Source organism: Atractosteus spatula, chromosome 9 (assembly GCF_055471065.1).
Source record: "Atractosteus spatula isolate fAtrSpa1 chromosome 9, fAtrSpa1.hap1, whole genome shotgun sequence".
Taxonomy (NCBI): Eukaryota; Metazoa; Chordata; class Actinopteri; order Semionotiformes; family Lepisosteidae; genus Atractosteus; species Atractosteus spatula.
This window is the reverse complement of record NC_142714.1, coordinates 23,894,085-23,918,161: the sequence shown is the minus strand read 5'-3', so window position 1 is coordinate 23,918,161 and position 24,077 is coordinate 23,894,085. Positions and strand designations below refer to the sequence as shown.

At 41.2% G+C, this 24,077-nt stretch overlaps 3 protein-coding genes across 6 annotated transcripts in view; 2 read left to right on the top strand and 1 right to left on the bottom strand.

Annotated features, from left to right (window-relative positions):
- Positions 1-2,139, top strand: part of pcnx1 (pecanex 1) — a 66,797-nt gene extending 64,658 nt beyond the window's left edge. For all 3 annotated transcript variants that reach the window (XM_088924850.1, XM_088924849.1, XM_088924848.1), the window contains one exon: positions 999-2,139. In XM_088924850.1, the coding sequence (XP_088780976.1) occupies positions 999-1,139 (141 nt within the window). In that variant the 3' untranslated portion in view covers positions 1,140-2,139. The remainder of the gene's footprint in view (positions 1-998) is intronic.
- On the bottom strand, positions 1,936-19,203 carry LOC148828440 (D-glutamate cyclase, mitochondrial-like). Of its 2 annotated transcripts, none has more exons than XM_088924853.1 (13): positions 19,163-19,203; positions 16,165-16,308; positions 15,419-15,572; positions 14,824-15,022; positions 12,224-12,359; positions 11,180-11,302; positions 10,474-10,671; positions 9,674-9,934; positions 7,424-7,523; positions 6,435-6,583; positions 5,509-5,628; positions 3,649-3,800; positions 1,936-3,111 (listed from the first exon to the last, which is right to left on the bottom strand). In XM_088924853.1, the coding sequence occupies exons 2-13, from the start codon at positions 16,265-16,267 to the stop codon at positions 2,956-2,958; spliced, it is 1,851 nt and encodes a 616-aa protein (XP_088780979.1). In that variant the 5' UTR covers positions 16,268-16,308; positions 19,163-19,203; the 3' UTR covers positions 1,936-2,955. The 2 variants fall into 2 exon arrangements, with proteins under 2 accessions (XP_088780979.1, XP_088780978.1); XM_088924852.1 differs by having other exon boundaries at positions 18,603-19,197.
- Positions 19,204-21,077: 1,874 nt separating this feature from the next.
- rps6ka5 (ribosomal protein S6 kinase A5) overlaps positions 21,078-24,077 on the top strand; it is a 57,082-nt gene continuing 54,082 nt past the window's right edge. Inside the window, exon 1 of the mRNA XM_088925946.1 lies at positions 21,078-21,351. Coding sequence (XP_088782072.1) covers positions 21,294-21,351 — 58 coding nt within the window. The 5' untranslated portion in view covers positions 21,078-21,293. The remainder of the gene's footprint in view (positions 21,352-24,077) is intronic.

Below are 24,077 nucleotides of genomic sequence, written 5' to 3'. Positions count from 1 at the left end.
ACTCTACTTTACTGCATTGCTTCAGCTCATTGATGTTTGAGGGCATTCGTTTATACACAGCTCTCGCTTTATGAATTGTTCTATTAAATGCTGAATTAGACATCTATTAATTGCTGTTGTACTTTCAATAGAATTGAAAGGTTTTTACTTTGTTAATGGACAAATAGTTAGATTTTTTTCTGTATTAATCCTAAAATCAAAGCTGTACTGAATGAAGTCAGGATGGGAGAGATGCATCTGTCCTTTGTGAAGTGTTTGTGAGGAGTTGTTCATCAATGGGTTTCTCTTCTGGAAATGATCGCAGAGGCAAACATATTAGGATAAATAAGTTCATCTTTAGGTTAAAAGGGTATCTGTTTTGTGCACAAGTACAGCCTTGAAAGTGAGCAAGTTAGTGATGTTGACACAGGGTAAATTTGCAGACACAGATTAATAATAGCACTAGATTTTCCCAAGTTAAATTGTCTAGGATTAGTGGTAATAATTTACGAAGTCACTGGATTGTTCTTTCCTTTTTTAGTTGCAGGGTTACAGATTGAATCGATGCATCAAGTCCTACACTACTTGATAGTGAAGGCATTCTTCTTGCTTAGAACCCCCAGATTTGGAAATGTTGGAAATGTTGCAATTTGCAGGCGAGACGAAGTTTGATATAATCCAATCCTGTGTCAGATGAACACACACAAAATTTTGCAAAAGGATTATGCATTTTACTTAAATCGCCAACCTGGACTCTCCAAAAAAAAGTTGTACTTTCGGAAAAAGTCATTGTGTGTGCCAGTATCTCACAAAGTATAATAATGCTCTGGAAGTCTAACACTAAGCTTGTGAGTTTAGAATAAGTATTGCTCAAGAAACCAGGTCTTGTCTGGATAGTATTACCTCTGCTCTTCACTAACTAGGGCATTTCCGAGGGATGTCTGCAGAGTAAAAAGCACACGCCCCTCTTGTCTTTTGAGACAGAATTTCGGCCTGTAACAGTCTGCCTCTTCTTCTAGGTGATTCACCGCTGGGTGCCTTGTAGCAGAGATCCAGGCAGTCGTTCCCACATTGACAAAACCATCCTCCTGGTGCAGATCGAGGACAAATTCGTGCCCATCGTCGAGACCGGGGTCATAGAGCTGGGTGCAGAAGTGTGAAGTATGAGCACCTCTGAACATGGAGTTGAGAAACCACTGACAAAAGAAACACACCACCTTCCTGGTGGGGGGAGGGGGACCTGCAAACGGTAGACAGTGCCACCGTTGGAGCCTCCCAATGAGGTGGACAAGGGAGCATAGCCCTGTGGTGACCCGTTCTCACTCTGTATAACACCAATATGCTGCATGAAGGTTGTACTCCTGTTAACATGTATTATTACTCTGAGTTGAACATCATGATTTCTATGCATCTCATAATGACGTGACAAATTTTGCTTTACAGTTCCGAAGAGGATAAGAATAACTTTCAAACTCTTTGCCAAATTAAAAAAGGGTAAAAGATCATGCTGGTTTCTTCATAAGATGCATGTTTAGCTGTTTCTGTTGCTGCCAAGACTGTTATGGTCGAGAGGCTTTTTCCAGTTCAGGTAGTGGTGGGCACATGACACTTCTTTTGTTTGTTCGTTTTCACTGTCATTCCTATTTTTGTTTGGAGTTAAAGAGGATGTGTTGCAAGGAAAACCTGCACTATGTATTTTTTTTTCTTTTTTACAGTAATGCACTACAGTTCTGAGGTAATCTCACGGTCTATTTATTACAGAGAGATAAAGACAATGAATTTTTAATTTGCCATTATTTACCAATGCCTTGAGAATGGAAACATGCTGTCATGTCGTTCTGCCATCTTTTCTGTTATCGTTCTGTATTTCTTTTTCAACTTGAAAAATTATTTTTGTTTTTACTATATATAAATATATATTATATGTAATTGTAAAAAAGGAAAAAGTTTGGAATATTTATTACTGTGAACATGGTATATTTACATTTTGTTACATATCTTTTTTTTTCATTCAGGGGATAAGCAAAGTTATATAAATGTATACAGGACCATTGGTTAAGAGCAGAACTCCAAACATCTGTTGGACTCTTTTCTGACCGATCTAATTTAACTTAAAGCTTTTTTTATAAGAAAAAAATAAAACTGTTTTGATTTACCATGTTTTTGGTAATACTTTTCCTGCTGTGATTCACTACAATTAATTTCAAATGCACTTACATTCTATGGAGCAGACAGCTTGTTTTTTTAGACAAACTGTAGAAGACAGCTGTTCTCTTCCCTGCTTATACGGAGAAACCACATTGCCGCAGCCCATACAGGTCCATAGTATGATCGAACCTCTTAAGTGAGAGATACTCTGCAGGTAAATTTGATCTATTGGATAATAAGATTTAAACTATTGAAAATTGTGCTGTTTTTATAGTACAGCACAATCTTTCAATGCTCATTTTTGCCACTGAATTATATAGTTGGAAAAGAGAAGCCTGAAGAGAAGTTTTACCAAGAATACAGTAACCATCATAAGATATGCAGAATCTCAGACATCTGCTGGTGTTTTAAAGAAATGTACACATTTCAAATAAATCAAACAAATCTTCAGGTTCTCATTAAAGCTTTGCATTGTTTTTTGTCTCCTGCATGTCAGCTTTAGTCCTAATTTCCCATGACAAGAAATATTGAAATTTGCAGCCCCCCCCCCCATACCAATTCCAGTACGTCTCATGCAAAAAAAACCTCATTCCTCATTTTAATTATGTTTGTGTGAGGGCTGTTACAGAAAGCAGATGATGTTTTCAGTAGCTCCTGACAAAGCAGTGTTGTGAACCACTTACCTGACTGTTCCTTATTCAGTCACCTACTGTAGGCCTACTGATGACGACAATGTGACCAGCTCTATTCTGTTGTCAAGGTAAGAAGGCAGGGATGACAGTTGTCTCTTGATTGGAAAGAGGTGTGCTGCAGCGTGTCCAGGGGCTGTTAGAGAGCAGCCTGATGCAGGGTGGTGTCGATCAGTCGTTGGATCATTGCGGAGTGAATACTGTGGAAAGGCAAACCGTCCACTTCCATCCCAAGAGTCCCTGTTCTCCCACTCCGGATGCCGTACCTCACCAGGATCTCCAGGATCTTCTCCTCCTTAACAAGTAAGATGAGCTGTTCACCTCAACTTTCTTTTTAAGCACAATTACTACAGCTGAGACCTGTTCAGCACTGTTTTTATGGTCTGCAGAATTAACCAATATTCTAGTCTTATTACACATTACTATGTCCTCCTGATATGAGCCTATTTTCCAAATCAAATGAGAAAAATTGATTTTTCAATTTTTCAATTTTTGATTTTTTGAACAAGGTGTCTATTATATACTGTATAACTTAGTGGGTGTTCCATCTCATTGTCTCTATAATTTCATTATTAAGGTTCAGAGTATAAAAGGTTTGCTTAATCTATCTGATCATTTATGTTCCAGATTAGTTTCCTTTTGTTTAATGAGGCTATAAAATTTGTTTTTTGTGAATGTGGGTAAGTGATAAAGAAAATAAATGGCCTTTTTCCAGAGCTAAAATCCTGTATTGGGTTTCTATAGGCAACGGGACTGAAGAGAGTGAAGACATCAATAAAAATAGCTAGGATTTATTAGTTTCAGTAAAAATGCTGACAATGTTCCACATTACCTTCCTGACAGTGGGGAGTGCAGCAGTCCAGGAACTGTGCTGGATGTTTCTGGGGAGCCCCACAGCTCTTCTGAGGTAGCGCTCATGGACAGGACAGTGATTCAGGACGTACAGAGCACAGGCCACCGCGTAGCCCCCCCAGTTAGACACCCCTAGACGGGTCCACAGGAGAGCAGTTTCAGAGGGACAGTGGAAATCTGTTTTTGCCCATTTCTCATGGCTCACCAGGTCAGGAATAAAGCAGGCACTTTAAACTAGGTCTGACGAAGGGCAGTGGAAGTCCAACCTTCCATTTTCTAACTGCCTCACTCAGTTCAGGGTCATGGGGGATCATGTCGGCAAGCAAAAGGTACAAGGCAGGGTACTCCCTGGATGAGATGCCAGTCTATCACTGGGCATACACACACTTGCACCAGGGCCAGTTTTTCCCAGAAGCCAATTAACCAACCAGTTTGATTTTGGAATGTGGGAGGAAACCCATACAAACGTCACGCAGCCAGCACTCCAGTTCTGGAAGTGGACACAGGGCCCCAGTGCTGCAAGACAGCAATGCTAAATACTGTGTCACCATGCCGCCCAGCATTTGAAGTGAAAATTGCAATTTCAGTTCAGGTCAAAAGGGCACTAAAATAAACTTTCCATTAGTTGTACTTCATATTGAGGTACCGAATACTTAAATTCCTAAACTAATTTCTCTTTTTTTTCCTTCTCCATGTATCAAAGGTTCACTATTGTAATTCTCTTTCTTGAGCTCTTACAATGACACTAGCAGCACGTTTTCCAGGCCAGACTTCCAGCACATTGGCCCTTCTGCTTTAAAGACCGACACACTACCCACTCTGAGCTCTGGACAGTGGTATCCCTGTGATATCCACCAGCCAAATGAACCCTCTCTTAGCTCTGTTTTACTGTAACAGGCTAGACCTTGTCATACTCTATGTAAATATTTGGAAATGGTAGTCAGTGTGTTTTGCCTCTTAGTTTTGTTAATAAATAGATCTAAATTGAAATAAAACATCCTATTTATTCTGGGAATACTGAGCGTGATCTTGTGGCTTTTTCATTTCAGAATAAAAAGGAAACACCTTAAATGTAAATGTAGAAATTTCCTCACTTGGCAGACTAGTGTTAGGACACTTTAATTTTACCTTATTATTTAAATTTATTTAGATTAAAAAATCTTAACATAGTAAATGTGAAAGAAGGGTGAGAGGAAGTGGTTTATATGCTTTTTTATCTGTTATCTTCCTTGGGTTGATTTACAGAAACACAGCGAGAGATGGCAGGATGGAAGTTAGGAAGCCATACAAAGAAACCACAACCTTTAAATGATTTCTCAGAAAGACGACTCTCTTGATTATTACCAGCAGAACATTGTTTCATTGGGCATTCTGTTATTTAAGCCTTTTTTATTATTTTTTTAGAGAAGCACACTTTGACTTGAAGTTATTTTTGTATTATCAGAACTCACCTCTCTCAGACTGCATTTTCCCATAATATGATGTGCTTCCTTGACTGACACACTAGGGCTTTTGCACTGCTTTTTACTCCTGACCCATCCTTCTGTATGTTGACTTTATATTTACATGTGTTTACCTTATATTTAAATTTACCTTCTTTACATTGTACAACACATCATACAAACTAATTTCCTACAACATGCAAACTGCTGTGCTTGTATTGTAGTACGTAACACTTCTAAACTGTTGCAGCTACTGGAGCGTCCTTCTCCAGTTTACACTGTACAGGCTTCATGTGTTTGATACCTGTGGCTCTTGTGAATCAAGTGGATCAAGGGAAGAATCACAAGAACAAATAATAAGAGTTGATGAGAAGACCCCTCTTTGGGAGTGAATTTACCTGCGGTAATGGCGAAGTCCGCAGCAACATCACAGGCGATCAGCTCCCCGTTTGGCACTTGCTTCCTCACTGCCTCTCTCACCTTCCCCATTCCCAGTTCATTGCCTCCGTCGCCAATCCCTGAAAGACAAGACCTTGCTTGAGGCATGTCTGACTTTGCATCAAGACACCCCCTAGTGAAGAGTTCCATTATGTCTCCATCAGGGTGTTCAGTGCTATGCCAGCTGTCTGCTGGTGTGTGGTGGTCACCTGCTACCCTGGCATGCTTAGGTGTCAATACTGTGAGCAGTGAATCAGGATAGGTGGATGTAGAATGGAATCTGAGCTTTGCTTTTTCATAGATGAGGACAAGAACAAGTGCAGGACAATAAAAGTGCAGCAGGAATTGAAGAGATTAAAGACAAGGCAGCTGAACAGCAGCCTTCCCAGTAATAATTCTAAATGTAAAGCTTTTCAATAGTTATTAACGTGCATCCATAGTTTAAGGAGTGAACAGGAACCTCACAGTGGAATGGATCCCCCATTTGAAAGTTTACAGCAATATACAGTAACGGAGGAATAGTGCACAGTGAAATCATGATAGAATATGGTGATGTATATGGAGGTCTGGTTCATGATGCAATTCTGGGAAACCCATGAAAATGCATACAGTAATATAAGCATATATTTACAGTATGTATACTTAGAGTCATTAAAAATGCAGCAAATGCTATTGATTCCAAACTTATTCATTGTGTTTCTATTGCCTCTCAGCATATACCGCTGATATATTATCCACAAACAATAAAAAACATGATGCAACCACTTTTAAAAAAAAGACTGCAAAAGCAATGATGATGCCTCCTTTCAAAGCCATAACGTTCAGTGGGTGTCAGTTCTCTGGCTAGTCCTGCAGTCCAGTGGATTCTGTAGTAGTTTTGAGGTACCTGTGGTGGTGATTCCTGGGATGGAGCTGGCAGTTGTGAACAGAGTGTCAATGGGATCCACCAGGTGTTTTATATTCACTTTCCTGGCGTTGTAGTAGTTCCCATCTGCAGCCATTCCAGCACGCTCTATTGCCACCAAGTGGTCATACCTGAGAATGACATGTTTGAATAGATTCATTCATCATGTACTTTGCTCAGGCACGGACACGGCCTGACTTCCCTTTGTTCTTCATAGTCTCAGAAGCCCTGCAGCCAGGACCGCTGATAGGACGTTATTTTATGTTAAAATCTGACTGTCGACCACTTGTACCAGTTGTCAGTCAAACTTTCATGTTGTACTGAAGCTGAGGACATGCTTCTGCAGATTTGAAACAATGTTTCAGCATGGAATAAACCTTTACCTGTTCATTTGATACACATAAAAGAGTTCAGAATTGTAAAAGCATTTCTCTTTAGGTTCCAGTCTGCACCATCTTAATGACTGGTGATCAGCATGTTAGAATCCTGTGACCGACACGTGTGTTACAAGACATGAAGCTCTCTACTCCTTGGATGACTGCTTAGAAACAAAAGGCCTAAAACTTGACCTACAGCCTTGACATAGTCAATAAGCTCAAAGGCAAACTGCTGTTAAACAGAAAAATATAAATAGTTTGTTCTATATCTGACATAATTAAATGTTCAGGGGTGGCTCTGTGGCTAAGGATCTGCACCTGTGGCTGGAAGGTTGCCGGTTTATCCTGCAGCTGGCAGAGGAATCCTACTCCTTTGGGCCCCTGAGCAAGACCCCTTATTTTCTGCAGCAGGTGCTGCCTGCACATCTACAAGCAGTGACAGTTAAGTAAACCCCAATGAAGGAAGATATTTCAGAAGCAAACTGCTAATTTTGTAATACAACAAATCTTTTAGTAGAAATCTCTTCTGAAAGAAACACGGGTTAGCATTTTGAAAGCAACTGCAAAGCCTCTTGGCCTTCTTCCTCAAGGTACCTGGGTTTCTCAGGATCTCCACTGTGACAGAGGAACCCCAAGGCTGACTCTCCACCTGAGTTTTGGAAGCTGAGCACTGGAACTGGAGTCTTTAAAATGCCTGCAATCAAACACGGACACATTTCAGGTTTGACGTCTTCTTCAAGGAAGCCACATTGAAAAAATACCTGAAAAAGCACAAGACAGCACAACTGGATGGCAAACGGAAATCTAACTCTTAGTCTTTTTAAATTAGGATAGAAAAAAGGCGTTAGATGGAAAAGGACAAGAGGCTAGCAGAGACTCCATCATTCTCTCCTTTCCTCAGCTCTAAAGGCCATTTCGTAGAAAGGCCATTTCTATATGTATTTATAATCAGGCACAACTTGAACAGCCTCCTGAGTTTCCTTATCAAAGTCGTGTAAGGAAAAGGGAAGTATTTGGAAAGAAAGAACAATTTTAAATGCCAGTACTGTAAGAATATTTCTGATCTCCTGAAATGCAAACCTTGCAGTGTTACAGTATCTCTCATCATCCCAAACAGTTTTAGGAGTTTTTTTTGCTACAAAGCCACACAACAGGTGTCTTGCTTTTAAATATGTCAGAAAGCCAGTCTCTACACCGTAGTGGTAACTTTTGAAGTACACTTTGAATCTAAAAAACGTCAGTCTAATATTAGGGGTTTACTTTTAGAAAAACAAAATTTGAAGAAGTAAAGCAGAGTTTGCAAGCAGAGCACTGGGAACAGATGGATAAAGCATCAATACAAGACAACACTAACGGCAAAACAAACTTATTCCTAAAACAAATATGAAAGTCTAGGAAAATGTAGCCTAAATAGATTGAGAAATTGAGAAAAAGAAACAAAAGGAAGAGAGTGCTCTACAGATAGTGGAAAAGGGAACTGAGATTCAAAAACAAAAAAAAATGTTCCACAGCTGAAGAAAGAAAACTGATTAACAAACAGGAAACAGTACATTATCTTAAGGACCATAGTCTCTAATTGGGCAGCATTAAGCAGTGTTGTGTTACAGGGTAATTTTTAGGTCAATTGCTCTTTTTGATCTGAATCAATGGGTTACATTCTGATATAAACAGAAAACTAGTTACATTTTCAGTGGTAGTCTGTACATCCCTGAGTGGAAGACCTGCCTGTAATGTCCCTGAGAGGCTTCCATAGAAATCAGCCATTTTGGATCTTATATGGGTCAAGAGTAGACAATGACCCAAAATGTGGGTAGTTACACTACATTCAACTTGAGACATATAAGCTCTGTAAAGCAATTGAGAGAGTGGGAAGGGCACCAGGAGCTGGACATTCAGGTTTGTTTGGAAAGGTAAATAAATAACATTGAGACTCTATATTATTTGTGGGGAAAACGGGGCTTAGCAGGGTGAACTGACCTAAAATAGTGACAGCTCTTTAAAGGAAGACAGGATCTCTTTTTGTTTCTTTCTTGTAACTATTCTCCTTCCTTTAAGAAGAATTTAAGACCCCGAAATAAGGCTGCTTCTGTGGGGAAGAAACTGGTTTTGTACTGGTGCACATCATCCAGGCACATTGGTGGTGGTGGAGGGGATACCCATTACCTGTAAAGTGCTTTGAGTGGAGTGTCCAGAAAAGTGCTATATAAATTGTAAGGATTATTTCTTTTACTGCTAACAGATAGCCATCTGTATTACACCTCGAGGGGGAGGATGCCCAATTCTCGTTCCCTTCCAAGACATTTTGTAAATTACATGCCATTGTTTTTGCAGACACTTGGCAAATTAAATTTAACATTGGATCAGTCAGCACATAGCACATTGTACTAGGAATGTACATTCTACATATTGTTAAGTTAGGCTCAAGCTATGTACACATTCGTAAGATCATGTTTAGCATGTTTTCAGTTTTGACTACCATTCCACAAAAGAGACTGTATACCTAAAAAGGGATAAAGTTGAAAGGGTAGGAAACACTTCGTTACAGAGTTATGCATCAGGAACTGGCTTACCAGTCAGTTAGTTTAGACCAAAATTCTGAGCTCCTTCATGTAAGAGGTCAGGTAGAATTTTAGACTGACTTAGTGGCTGAACTACCCCACGAGCAAAAGGGGAATGAATGCTTTCCTCTGGTATGCAATACTTCTTCTGACAATCCAGCAATCAGAAAGTGAGGCAGAAGAGTATATTGTTTGTGATTCCTAAAGCATAATGGCTATTGCTGATGAGACACTGACATTTTAGCCTAGGAAGCAGTGAGACATTTGCGCACTGTTTTGAGATTACCTTGCTCAACCACATCTTCTATGATCTTTCGGTTCATGTCCAAGGCGCGGTGGTCCGTTACGATCGTGACCCGTTTGTTAAGGGCTTGAAGCATGGCTGCCATAGCAATGGCCCCAGGGGGCCCATCGTTCTCTTCTGGGGGGTTCTGGGTGAAATGAGTTGGAAAGCCAGTGGTGATGAGGACAGAGGCTGCATGGGACAGGGATAGGCTGGCCTTGAGGAGCTCGTCAGGGACGAGCAGAGCCTTAATTCCTCTTTCTCCTAGAAAACACAGGTCCCATAATTAAGCGTGCTATGATTTACCACCTGCCTAGTTATCCTACAGGTCTGAGGGTTATAATATACATACACAATGTGCATTACGCAGCTCTATGATAATGATGGTAAAACATTTTAGGAGAAAACATTTAAAAAAGCCAGGCCTGCTCCTTTCAGACTAAATGATCAGTATCATTAGTGAGGTATCATTATCTTCTACTGCTTGCATAATTCATACAATTTATTAACTGGATACAATAAACCGATAACCCCTTTAACTGAAACCCCACATTTGACTATCATCATTGCCCTGATTTTTTTTTTATTGAATGGCCTTTGCATCGAACTAGAGACTGTAGACTTTTTAGAAAGAATGTCAAGAGGGTCCAACAGCTAGATAAGATGGCTGTCACCTTCTAAATCTGCCTGTATGCATTCCTCCTTCCTTTATATATTTAAGACATTTAAGCAACAGCTCTCCTAATCTGCTGAAGCAAACAGGACAACAACAGGACCCTCAACTAGTGGAATATTTGGGGTACCTGGGTCGGCCCCGATGTGGGTCTCCAAGGCTCTGATGCGCTGGACAGCAGCAGCTGATGCCAAGCTGTAGTGCAGGGGCTGCTGGGAGATGCAGAAGGCAAGGGGGGTCTCAGAAGGGGCAAGGCTGCTGGCAAGAGGAGAGGCACTGTCTTCGTAGTTGCTGAGATCTGTGGAGCTGGTGAATGACAGTGGCATCTCTGAAAGGACAAATTAAAAAAACACTGCTGAGGCATGGCTGAAGACAAATCAGCCACTGAACACTGGCTTAAGGATGATGGTTTTATCTGTAAAAAAAAAACGTACCTTTTTGATTGACATTTCTTTAACTATAGGTGCAACTATTATTTTGCACTTTTTGATATCCTTGTTATCATAAATATAAAATAGAATGTAACTCATTTTCAGCTTAGTGTTTATTGTATAATCAGTTAAGTGTTTTGTTATAATTCTTCAACAGAAAAGAAGTATCAGATTTGATTAGTATCAAATTGGTGCTTGGTATTGGTGCTTTGTTGCATGTGTCACTATTAATGGATTGTTAAATGGTCACTGACACTTGAAGTGGTTATAAATAAACTTAGAACATTTGGGGGAAAAAATGAAAGATTCATATTTAAGCTTGAGTTAAGGGCGGCAAGACACAGGAATCCGGCTGGGTTTTGAGAACGAAGGCCTCCGTCTGTGGTGCGTGAGCCCTGTACTCACTGCAGCTCCGCACAGCCTCTGCTCCTGTTGTCCCACAGGCCCAGAACACGGGCACGTCCCCCGGCTGCAGCTCCACTGCGTCCCCATAGTCTGGCCTGCGCAAGTCCTCGACCCCAATCAGGCCTGGGGAAATCAGAATAAACTTCCTGTAGGTGACACCTTGTGAAACCAAAAATCTCAGGGCTTTATCCTACATAAAAAGCCTTTCTCAAAATTCTGAGACTGAAAGAAGATTTATATGGGGATGGTGCACTAGAGCCCTGGGGAACAGCAACACAAAACCCCACCAGCCACAGAATGGAGAGGAAAGATGGGGTCACGGGGCAAAGCAGAAAAGGCTGAGCAAACTGTCACGAGGAAGTGAGCAAACAACTAGCATCAGGTAGACACGGCAAGTCCTTCAATATAAGCAGGAGGGTTTCAATATGAGGCTTAAGCCAGATAGGGAGCCAGTGCAGGGCAGGAGTGGTGTGTTCGCCTGTGAGTGAGCTACTCAGGCTTGTGTCTGCTGAACTCTGAACATATTGTAGCTTAAAATGGAGTTTTAGGCACTTCTGTGGTTAGGGTCTTACAATAATCGATCCTTGAGAAAAATGTAAACCCCGTTATTCAGCTATATAGACAGCACTAGAATGCATTCTAGCAAAATGGAAAAACCAATGTCTTTACAATATCCAGCACATTAAGTTCAAGAGTCAATCCAGGAATTACCCACTATTTCTTAATTTTGTAATGAAACTGAAGATTAGGCTAACTGAAGGGAGGAACCCAGTAATAATGAAATCCACTATATAAAATTCAGATTAATAATGTTAATGCTAGATGGTGCCCTCCATATGCAGGGGACATCAAAATTTAGTTTTGCTTGAAGTAGTCTTAGTGAACATGAGTATAACATAAATGCAATACAACGTTTTAGGCATATTATTATGTTGATGGTTATTGTCTTACTGCATGGTGAAGTGCTGCCCAATATTAAAATTATTTGTTAATCATTTTAAATCTGCAGTTTTGCGCAAACTGGGATGATAAATGTCAGGTGACCTGGGTGTCCGATGTGCACTGGAACTCCATGGAGGCTGTGGACTAAGTGCATGTCCAGATTCCTCTCTGGCATGGGCTTCATGAACACCCTCAGATCACACTGGAAGTTGCCTACCCCACAGCAAGGCACAGAGGTCTGCAACAACAGGAGTTTATACTTGTATGCGCAGATTTACAGATCACTTCCCCTAGCACTGATTCAGTCTTTCCTCTTGGAAAATGATCAGGTTCATATTACTCTGTTTGTAGCTCATGAGTGCGTCCTTTTGAAAAAGAAAAAGACCAAAATACAATAAAAAGCAAATAAAAATGAAGAGAACAAGAACATACAGGATAAACTGTAAGATAATCAGACATAGGCCATAGTAAAAAGGTGAGTTTAGATCTTGAGAGAGTCAGAGAATGTGACTCTCAAAGAGTCAGAGGAAGGGCACTTCATAACAAAGGAGTGGAGACAGAAAAAAGCCTGGTCACCAAAAGTCTGAGATTAAGTCCTGGGTACACTGAGCAAAGACAAGCCTCAGCTGAACAGAACCTATGGGAGGGAGTCAATATGAAGGAGTTCAGAGATGTACGATGGAGCCAGATTATTTAGAGCCTTGAAAGTCAGTAATGATCTTATACTGAATATGTGACTTGATAGATAACCAATGTAGAGATTTAAGAATAGAAGTGATATGCTGCCAGGGTCTGGTCTGAGTTAGAAGTCTAGCTACAGAGATTCAGACATATTACAACTGAGAAAAGTGTTAATGAGTTCATTGAGAAAAAAAGTTGCAGAGATCAAGCCTTGATGTTATGTTATGAATGCATGAATCAACCACTCAGCATTGATAGAAATTGCCTAATGCTGGCAATATTTTTGAGGTGAAGAAAAGAGATCTTTATCAAATTTTCCACTCAAAGGACAGGAGAGGATCAAATGTGACTCTCAGATTCCTAAATATAGCTGACGTGTGAATGGGAAAGCCACCCACCATCACCGTGAAGCTCTCCGGCTTTTCCAGCTGACATTTGCTACCTACCAGTAAAATTTCTGTTTTGTCATTATTTAGCGCAGACAAGAGATAAGTGACAGAGGCAGGAGATCAGAAGGGGAAGAGGTTTTAATGTAAATCTGAGTATCATCTGCATAACAATGAAACTGAAGACCATGTTTGTGTTCAATCTGATCGAGAGAAAGCATATACAGTAAATCCTAAAAAGTACTGTGCCCAAGACTGAACCCTGAGGCACACCGAGATTGACTGGGCCCATGGGGGATTTATGAGGTCCAAGGGAAACAAAATGCTGCCTGCCAGTCAGATATGAGCAGAATGAGTTAAAAACAGTATCATTGATAGACAAGAATGTCTGCAGGCAATTGAGCATCATTGGCTGATTTTACTGTGTCAAAAACTACACTAAGATCAAGGAGCATAAGAATGCTTATAGCACCCCAGTCAGACGAAACAACCAAACGATTCACAACCCTGCCTAGAGCAGTCTCAGTGCTATGATTCATACAAAACAAGACTAGAATGTTTCAAACAGAAAAGTTGTTATTATATGAGCCTATAATTGTTGTGCAACTACACGTTCTAAAGCCTTAGATACAGTAGGAACGGTAAATTAGAATTTGGTCTGTAGTTAATCATTATATCAGAATCCAATGACCGATGCAGTCTTTAAAGCCATAGGGACCACACCCATGGAAAGCAAACTGTTGATATTTACAATTATGGGCCAGAGGTCTGGCAGGCAAGTTTTCAGTAAGAGGCAGGGATAGGATCTAGGCAATCAGAGGTTGTTTCACAGCTGTTAATAATTTTGTAAGCTGTAAGTAATATTTTTTATGTTGTCTGTTGACTCCCAGGGGCTGTGTAGGACAAACATTATCCCAAGCAGGATCATGCATAAGTGGAATTTAAAAGGTGGCATGTTCACAGCCAATCTTCCTTAATACAGTTTGATGTCTAAATCCTATACCCTACAGCTGAATGCACCATTAAAACAGATGTCATTCATTGTTATCCCTCATGGCTGACTGTCCTCCATGACGCTGAAGATGACAAATAAGGCCAATATGGAATCCACACTCTCTGGCAGGGTGAGCAGGTGTTGTAACAGGAGATGCAGGTTATGTACTGCGCAGTGCGGTCATGGTGAGACTTGAAACCTTTGGGTGTCAAAATAACATTCTCCCTCCATCTGGTTCTGTGAAGGGCCTCAAGTTCCCAGGAGTTGATATCAATTTTGAATTTTACAAAATGTTTATCACAGCTCTGAAACACTTTTCTAGCTTCCTCTGATGTGATTGCCTTGACTAAGCTGAGAGAAGAGAACTTTCTTCTTTGGGAGCCTGGAATCTGACATCTGGAAAACACGACCAGCGTAATGAAGCTAATGGACCCTAATGATGATAGCTGATGATAATAACACATATTTGTGCTGTCTGCTTGCGAGAGCAGTGTTAATGTACTGCCAGTATGTCTGACCACCCACCATCTGCAAAAGCATATGGAACAACCTAGCAGAAGTATTACTAATAACACTTGTTCGCATTTTACTTTTAAACATCCACATTGAGCCCTTTTAGACAGCATCATGTAGGCCATTACCTTGTAAATGCTAACAGCATGTTTCTTATCTCCAGGCCTTGGAGGGACTCCAGCCCCCTGAAGTTTCTGGTGGTCTGACATGGCTGTACCCAGGTAGAATGTCACCATGTTGGCCAACTCTTCAGAGTAGTCCAGTAGACTAGGCAACCTGCTAGTGAGGTTCCCTTGCTCGTACTTAAAATACTCAGGGTAGAGGGTTCTGTAACAAGCATAACCCAATGTCAGTTGATCTCTCCACTGTCACCTATATGGACAATAGGTTTCATCAAGCTCACAGGTATTATTAATTTTCACTGTAATTCACACTGAAAATATAGGGATTTTTGGAGAAATCCACATATCATGAATCCAAAAATGTATTTAACTAGATCACTGTTGTTTGGATTCCTGTTATTCTGTCACATTCTTTTTCTTGTTCCTATTCTTGTTCTATTTAGATTGCCACTAACAAAAAAAAAACTTGAGCAAGCTGACATAACATTATCAGATTCCCCCAGTAGAGATCTTCTGATTGTATATATCCTACAATGAGTGAACAATTCAAAGGCATCTTGCGGTCTTCCTTTCACAGCCAGTTAAAGAGAGAGACACATACCTAACATCTGATGCATGGGTCAGTACAGGGCATGTCAGCTCTCCTGGCTGGCTTCTGTATAACAAAGGCAAGGGGCCACTGTTGGCATGGCAAAAAGCTTCGAAGTCATCAGCAAGATCTCTGTGCAGTATTACAATACTGGCCTTCTTATAACCTTAAAAGAAAAAGAAATTGCATCTCAACATATTTGGCATCTGCAGTCTGCTGTCCCAACTTAAACAGAAAGAAAATGTGGGGAATCCTAGAGAAATAAAATGGTTCTATCCCTGAAGAGGATACATCCATACTGTAGGTCTCTATTATCTGTTAAGACTAATGAATTCATGGAGAGAAGAGCATTGTTTATGACTCACTGTCTGCATATGATGACAGGTATGGATCAGAAAATCTTTCTTATAGACAAGCTTGGCTCCAGCGCAGTGTGACTTTGAATCTGCACCTCTGGTGTGAAGGAAGTATCCTACCTCGGCAGCAGCCATATCACTCTGTAACTCACAACTGGCAACCCACTAAAGCTAAGCAAGTGTGAGCCTGGTCAGTACCTGGATGGGAGACCTCCTGGGAAAAACTAAGGTTGCTGCTGGAAGTGGTGTTAGTGGGGCCAGCAGGGGGTGCTCACCCTGCAGTCCATGTGGGCCCTAATGACGGGGACACTATACTGTAAACAGGTGCTGTCCTTTGGATGAGATGTAGTGTCCAGACAAGCACTATATAAGTGTAAGCAATTATTATAATTAATTACCTACCTTCAGTCACTCCTGAAGTGCCTCTGATTCCCAATTTTCTATCTCGAGACAGTTCTCGGAACACAGTGCTGAGGGAACTCCTGAAGAGCCTTGCAGGGATCATCACTGTGCTCTTTTACGGCACATGAACAGCCTTCATGTCACCTGTAACAGATCAAAACAAATGCCTTCACTGCAATATAGGACACTGGTAGTAAGGAAACTACTAATCTGGATTACTTCAGAAAACGTTTCATGCTTGAAAATTGAGGGAATTTGTCTTATACCTAGTCAGACCTTCACTGAATCAAACATTCCCATGTTGAAAACATTGGTACTCATCCATCCATTCATTTTCTAATCCCTTTATCCCATAGAGGGTCACAGGGGACACCAGCAAGCCACAGGCGCCAGCGGAGAAACACCTTGGATGTACAGTAGCGCCAGTCCATTACAGGGCAGACACACAGACACAAATACACACACAACTCACACCAGGGCCAATTTTCTCCAGAAGCCGATTAACCTACCAATATGTCTTTGGACTGTGGACTGATAGCTGAGCAGCCAAAAGAAACCCAAGCAAAAACAGGGAGAACATACCTAAGGAAATTAACCCAGGGCCCCAGTGCTACAAGGCAGCACTGTTACAACTGCACCATTGTGTCCGCGGCATTGTTACTCATATAAAAGTTAAATAACACTAATTCCAAGTAGCCAATGTAAGTGATGGATTTAGTCAGACTCAGTGCTACTGAGTCTGAAACAGTTCAAGTAAACTGACAGTTTTGTCTTTGCAAAGACAAGCACGCCTTCTCATTCATTCATTAATTCCTGGTTTTCTAAGCTTCTTTTACATCCTTTCATTGTAATTGACATATTTACAACAATATTATATCAATCATATTATTCAAAAATCACGTTAACTCTAAAATGTACAGTGTAAATGTTATCGTAGAGCAATATATTTAGTGACATAAAATCTAAAAATGATGCAAGATACATTACTGATATGTGCTATTCTAATCTGCCCATAGCTAAAATTATATCTCAAAAAAGATTCTGGCATTTAATATTCTAAATTAAGTGCTGACACCCTGCCTTCACTCAACAACACAGAAAGATAGACACCAGACATTAAATCTATGTGTCACCTAGCGGTCACCCAAGATGCATGCCTAGTTACATAACTACTCCCTTACTAACTTCATGCCCAGCGATGGAATTATACTCAAACATCTGTTCCTGTCTTCAGCTGCTATAATTAGCTCCTCTGATTGTACAACTATTAGGTACACTAAATCAGGACATGGGAGTTTTACAAGAAATGACTCTGATCATAATGTCTTTTTTGTTTTGTTTCACAATGAAACACGACAAAAAAGCCTAGCTGCTATATTGGAAACAATATTTAACTATCGTGTACAGAATGTTCATGTTGTCATACTCTCAACCCACCACACATGTTAAAGGAGGTCCTATTATACAGTTTGTCAGCCCGGCTGCAAAGGAGCCCCTATTTTCCTTTATGAAAAATAAGAATACAAATGTTTATAAACAAGAGGTGGTCATTCAGCCTATGAAGTTTATTTGCTTGATAGTAGCTAATAGGATCTTATTGAGTTCTTTCCTGAAGAAAGCTTGTTTGCACACACCCACAACCCTTGGTGTAATGACCTGCTTCCCATGCTCAGTTTTAAAAGGCACTGCTGCCCCACAATTCCACATGTGTCCTCTGGTTTATTTTTTGGTATTTAGGTTTTCATTCCACAACAGCTCCTGATTACTTCACCTAAATGAACACCTGAATTTGCTGTATATAACTGCATACCTTTTTTCCCAAAATGTTTCATAAAAAGTTGACCAAGGTCAGAATTTAGCATTAGAAAGTGATGAATTTCAGTTCCTCGATTTAGGAAATCTACACAACTCCAATGACCAGGAGTCATTTGGAATTTCAGCAGTTGGTCCCATGCGGAATTACTGTAAGACTGCTTGTTATGTGTTGTAATGACCTCTTCCACTGTTTGCCATTAACTGGTATCCTGTTTGAGAGTCCTAATGCTCTTTGAAATGGATATAAATCTTCTGAGAAATGGAGCAACAGCTTCTCAGACAAGTTGAGCACTGAGTGAACGGTTTTCTTTGGTAAACTGAAAGGTAGCAACATACCTCAGAAGTAAGTTCAATACGCTAACAGGGGAAAAAGAAGATCAAGTTGAAACACAGCATTCAAACACAACTGGAGCACTGATAAACCGCTACCTGCAGGATAAAGTGCTTTCTATGAGAGCTGTATTGTATTCTAACAATAACATTCTGGAGAGATGAGTGTGTCTAGATTGTTCGGTTTATCTTGTTGAAACAGAACGTAGAAGACAGTGTTTTAAGAAGACAAGCAATGAAAAAAAAACAGATACATAGGTTTTTTTTAATCGACCTTATGTGGATGACATTACCTGCTCCAAAACATCGACAGCGCGCAGGGGAAGTAAAATCATTTTTAGTCTCACGTCTTCGTAGTCCTGTTAACTCCTCACGACAAACTAAAACAGTTTTTAAGAAAAGCGGCAAAATATATAGCACGTGTAACGTCTACAACAATAACCTTGCATACATGTTAACTTAAAAGTAGTGCTGAATTGCATGAAGAAGTCTCTTAACAATACCGAAACAAACTGGTAATGTGGCATACAATGTCTTTAGCCGTATGACCAAGAAGCTATACTGTACGCATTAGTCAAGTCTCCCTCGGAAAACCCGACTCCAGAAGATCGTTATTAACAGAAACCAATACCTTTGTTTTCCATCTGGACGAAAACAAAGTCAGTGATAAACCTTTAAATAAGATTTCCAAGGCCATTAGAACATGTGTACAATCCCAGTCCAAATAACTGAACTGCTGAATTATGTATTCCAAATGAACATGGTACATAAACGTATCACTGTAGTAACGAACCAGTAAAATAACGTGTAATGGCAAACCACAAAACCAGTACTTTATAACTAACATCCTCACCTGAGACGAATCGTGCGAAAGTGTAACGAAAGTCTAAAGTAATCAAACTACAATCAGGTCGCTCGCTCTTTCCAGTCCAGACATGGTCAATCAAATTACTACATGCAGTGCTCGACCCAATGCTAAATTACAGCAGGTCACTAGTTGTCACCTATATATTTTTTTGCTCTCGGACTCTCAGGGTTCGACACTGACTCAGGCTCGAAGGATTCTAAGCAGTTTGAGGCTGTTTTTATCCCTTCTTTTTTCACGAGTCGGATTGGCACTCAGACTAGACAGTTAGCTCAGATAGACGAATTACGGGAGACAGGGGCGTCTTTCCGCCTCCGGGCATACAGTAGCTCCGGTTTAGTGTCGTGTGGGTGTAATGATTACCTGCGGACCTGGCGCAGAGTAAGAGAGCTAGAGGTCTGACTACAGACTCCAAGGTTATTCCCTTTCTGCCTGTGGTCAGACGCCAGGAAGAACAGACAAAGCATAGATTTCTTGTGGATCTCCCCTGCTTTCTTGGTACACATACAATTTCTCTACAGGCTTAGTATATTCGTCATCTTGGGTATTGTATACCTAATTATCCACCTCCTGGAGGTATACTGTACAAAGTACAGTAATTGCATTGCCTTGCAAATATACTGTGCACACTGCTAATAATCCTTAATAGTAGTTTTTAAATTTTAATATTTCAGATGTATTGGTGTGTGGCCATCGCCCGCAAATTATATAATACGGCCAATGTCTATTATGGAAGATTTGAGGTGCCGTACTCATAGGCAACGTAATTCGCTCACACTGCTTTAGTAAAATACCCTGTAGTATGAATGGGTACAGATGTCAGTTGCTTTGGATCAAAGTATCTCCCAAATTATTATGAATTTAATTACATAGATTTAGTAACAATTACAATTTAGTACAATTGCATACATTTAGTAAATAATAGCTCACCGTACTTACAGAAGTGTCCTGAGGAATTCACACATCCCACAGTGGCAACATAAGTACAGGACAGAGGCGAGATGCACTGTATGTTTTGAGATCACACCTTGAATGCTGTCAAGATACACGTTAGGACTGAATTGTACCCTCTACTACTAAATGTGGGATGAATAGCATCTCTGATTTGGGGGGCCTCTCGTATAATTTCGAAGGAGTCCATCCAAAGAAACCAACTAGTACGCCCGACTGAAAAGTCTATGGCGTTATTAGCAGATCAAGAGCAGCTGGTTAGTTAGCACTTCAGGGTTGTCAGTGCAAGTTATGTATATATGTGTTAATACTATTCAGCAGAAAATAAAAGGGCACACTTAAACTGAAATTTTACATAATTTTAAAATAAATTTTACTGAATGTAAATCATTTAAAATTTGTGGTATAGTTTTTGAAATTGGTAAACTGCTACTAGCGTAATGACATTATTAATTATTATTCACAAGGAATCAAGCGCTCGGATTAGTCGTTGATGACGTTTTGTTTCAGAAATTTAAGAACTCTTCCGATTCGAAATGTCCGTTCATAGCCTAATGGCTGCTCAACCATTAATGTCTACTGTATGTGCCTACGCCTAAAAGGTCGTTAATGCAATTGCATTGTTGACGTGCGCTTTCATGTGGGAAGGAATGCAACAGTATACCCGCCCGTATGATTACGGAAGTGTCCTGAGGAATTCACACATCCCACCGTGGCAACATAAGTACAGGACAGAGGCGACCTGCACTGCTGAGGGCTGGAGGGCGAGCGCTTTGAGTGACATTGCGGACGTCCAATCCGGAAACTAGTTGTCAAGGGATGGACCAATCAGAGTAGAGCAAAGACGCGGGGTAGTTTATTTTTAAGGAGGGGTTTTCTCGTACGAGGTACGTGTTTGACAGCAAAATCGGCCAATTGCTGGTTCTCCCTTTGCCTAGCAACTCCAATCTCTGCAGTAGGGGGGCGGAGCGTGGCTTGGTTGTACGAGATAGTGCAGTTGTAGTAGTAGACCTGCCCAGTCGTAGAGAATTAGGGAGATATTTACTGTTTAGTACTTTCACTTCGTATATCTTATATATCCGTTCATTCAGACGGATTTGCACTCGGAAGCGTGGTTTCACGGTTTATTTTATCTAGGCGCCGGCGTGTTTGGAACGTGTTGCCTGCGATGGAGGGTTCGTCTGGAGAAGGTGACCTGTTTACAGTGAAACATGAGCTGAAAAATGGTAAGTTCTGAGTTGCTCTCCAACCCCAAAACGTCGGCGGTTAATTATGTTGGCAGTGACCCGTGCGTGAGCATCCGTCTCTTTGAATGGTACGCTTCTGAAACTGTAGAGAGTAGCTATAGCTATCCGGTGCAGGTTGGCGAATACACATCGATGGAGGTGTTACGAGTTGGAGGAGGAGTGGGTCTTTCACTATAAAATGATAAAAAAATTAATCAAAAGTCTGTTGCAATGAGTAAACCCGTCATATTCCTATATTTCTATCGTTATTGGTAGAAGTTCAGTGAGCGATCGAGCGCTGCGAAGCGATGTGTATTCGCGGACTGTTCAGGGAGCGCAGCGGTGCAAGCGCTGTCTGGCAGAGAATTGTCTTGACTTTTTCTGCTCCGGGCCTTCGTGTGAAGGGATTTCTACAAGAAGTATTTCATGGACGATCTCTTGCTCCCCCCCACCGCACGTCATCACTGACTTGAGTTTTGCCTGGTGAGGTTTGCCGGCTGCGGAGGTGATGTATCCCGAGATAAGATCGGTATCGCACACATGGACAGACGTATGGGCTGCAGGTCTCAGTTCAGAGAAAACATCGCGGAAACATTTGACAAGTAAAGATCAATAATCAGACGGGGAAGAGGGGTCCGACTCATCTGATGGGAAGTTACTGTCTGAGGGGTGTCGTGGTGCGCAACCAGACTCGTGGATTAGTCGAAACAGTCCTAGGTGTATGCAGCAGTAACTTTCCAGCCCTGCGCTCCTGTATGCAACTTTTCTGTCTTTTTGTTTAAGGCGAGCAACTGACTTGCTTCCCCTGCTGTAGGTGTTGCAAATCATTAACAATCAATCAGTCTTTTATTTGCTCGGGGGCTCTTCGCTTCAGGAAGTTGCAATATAACCCATAAGGCAGGAGTTCGATTTTGTGTTCCTCTGCAGATGAGGTTTTGCCTGTCTGTGGAGAAAACCCATCATCGAAGTGTGGTATGAACGATCTCTGCTTATTCTCCGCCGGCTCAAATCTTGCGCAACACTCTATACCGAACTAAAGTTAGGAGGAAATATGACGCAGTAAAAGATGGACCGAAAGTCTTATCCATTCGAATCTGAAAATCCGGGATCGGGGGAAAGCAGTCTGTCGTCCTGGGAATAAGGCAGGGAAATGTGCGTTAGGTGATAGGAGACGCAGCACCTGTCTGATGAATAGAAAGCAGCGCGCATTGCGTGCCGCTCAGGTTAGTGGAAGACACGCATAGCAGTTAAAGGAGAAGTGGGAATATTTGTACAAAGAAAATGGCTTCCTTTGGTCATTGGCTGCTTGTGACTGTTTCATTAATTCTGTGGCTCTAATCTGTTGAAGGACGACCCTTTCTGTTTTCTGGGTGCTTTACCCGTCTGATAGTGAAAATCTTGAGGTCACGTCTACCAACATGAGTTCAGCCCAAAATGCAGTCTTGAATCGCACAGCTCTTGTTCCAATTCAGTGCATCATCTGACCCATTTTAATGTCAGAAGCGTCTCTGATGGAGGAATCTATATTGCAACCTAGAAAATTAGCTATGCTGTGACTGTAACACCTGGATCTGAAACTCTGTGCTTACTCTGCGATGGAAATGGATTTCTTCCCTGGTTTTGTTTCACGGCCATCATATATCCCCTGGGAAACCTGCTAATGTCAGTATTAACAATATGTGTAGATTCAGCTGAGTGATTCTGCGGGTGGATATTATAGTTCTTTTTAAAATTGTTGCTGTTTTTTTTTTTGGATGCCGAGTGAAGGAGACTAAAAGTTAGAGATGAAAAAGATCAAATGCACTGCTTCTCCATGTGGCGTGCAAGCAGAAATTGTTGGCTGCAGGCTTTGGTGCTTTAGCAAGCAGAATTTGGTGGAGAGTGTGACAGAGGGGGGTTTAATTATTTGTTGCACCTATATTGCGCTGCTCAAGGATCCAGATTCACTTTGCATAGAGGAGGGGGCCCATCCCACCTCCTCCCGCCCCATCCCTCAATGAACCGTGTCGCTGGACGTTTAATAACCAAGCAATCAAGACATCGGATTACTGTCTTGTATGAAGGATGGAAACTCCTACTGCACGGTTACCATACTGGGACATCACATCCTTTTCAATCACCGCTTATCTGCTTCAGGGTTATGGGGGAGCCTGAGACCATCCTGGCATGAGACGGGATGCCAGTCCGTCACAAGGCACACAGACAGTGTGCACACACTCGCACCAGGGGGCTAGTTTTCCTGGAAGCCAGTTAGGTGAGCAGTATGTCTTTGGACTGTGGGAGGACCCAGAGGAAGCTCACACGAACATGGGAGAACATACAAGCTCCACACAGATAGCACTCTAGGAATTGAACCCAGGGCCAGGCAATGCTAGCTGCTGTGCCACCATGCTGCTATCATATTGAGTATTTGGATTGGAAATTTGGTTCAGAGACAAAAGCGCCAACTACTGGTTCTTCAATGCCATATGCATGAGCTGCCTGGTTTTTCTTGGACTGACCAAACCCAGACTAGTTTAAAGTTTTTTTTTTAAAAAAAAATTTGGTTCAAATACGAGATCCTAGGCTGCTGGAGCCAAGGACCCCTGTTAAGGTTTCTTAGCATATAAAGGAGAAACATGGAGAAATCCTACTGGGTTCTAGGGAAAAATACTTGAACTTTTTTACTCTTTTATTTATCCCAAAGTACTCCTTCAGGAATCAGCTCCTTGTAGGGTTCCTGAAGA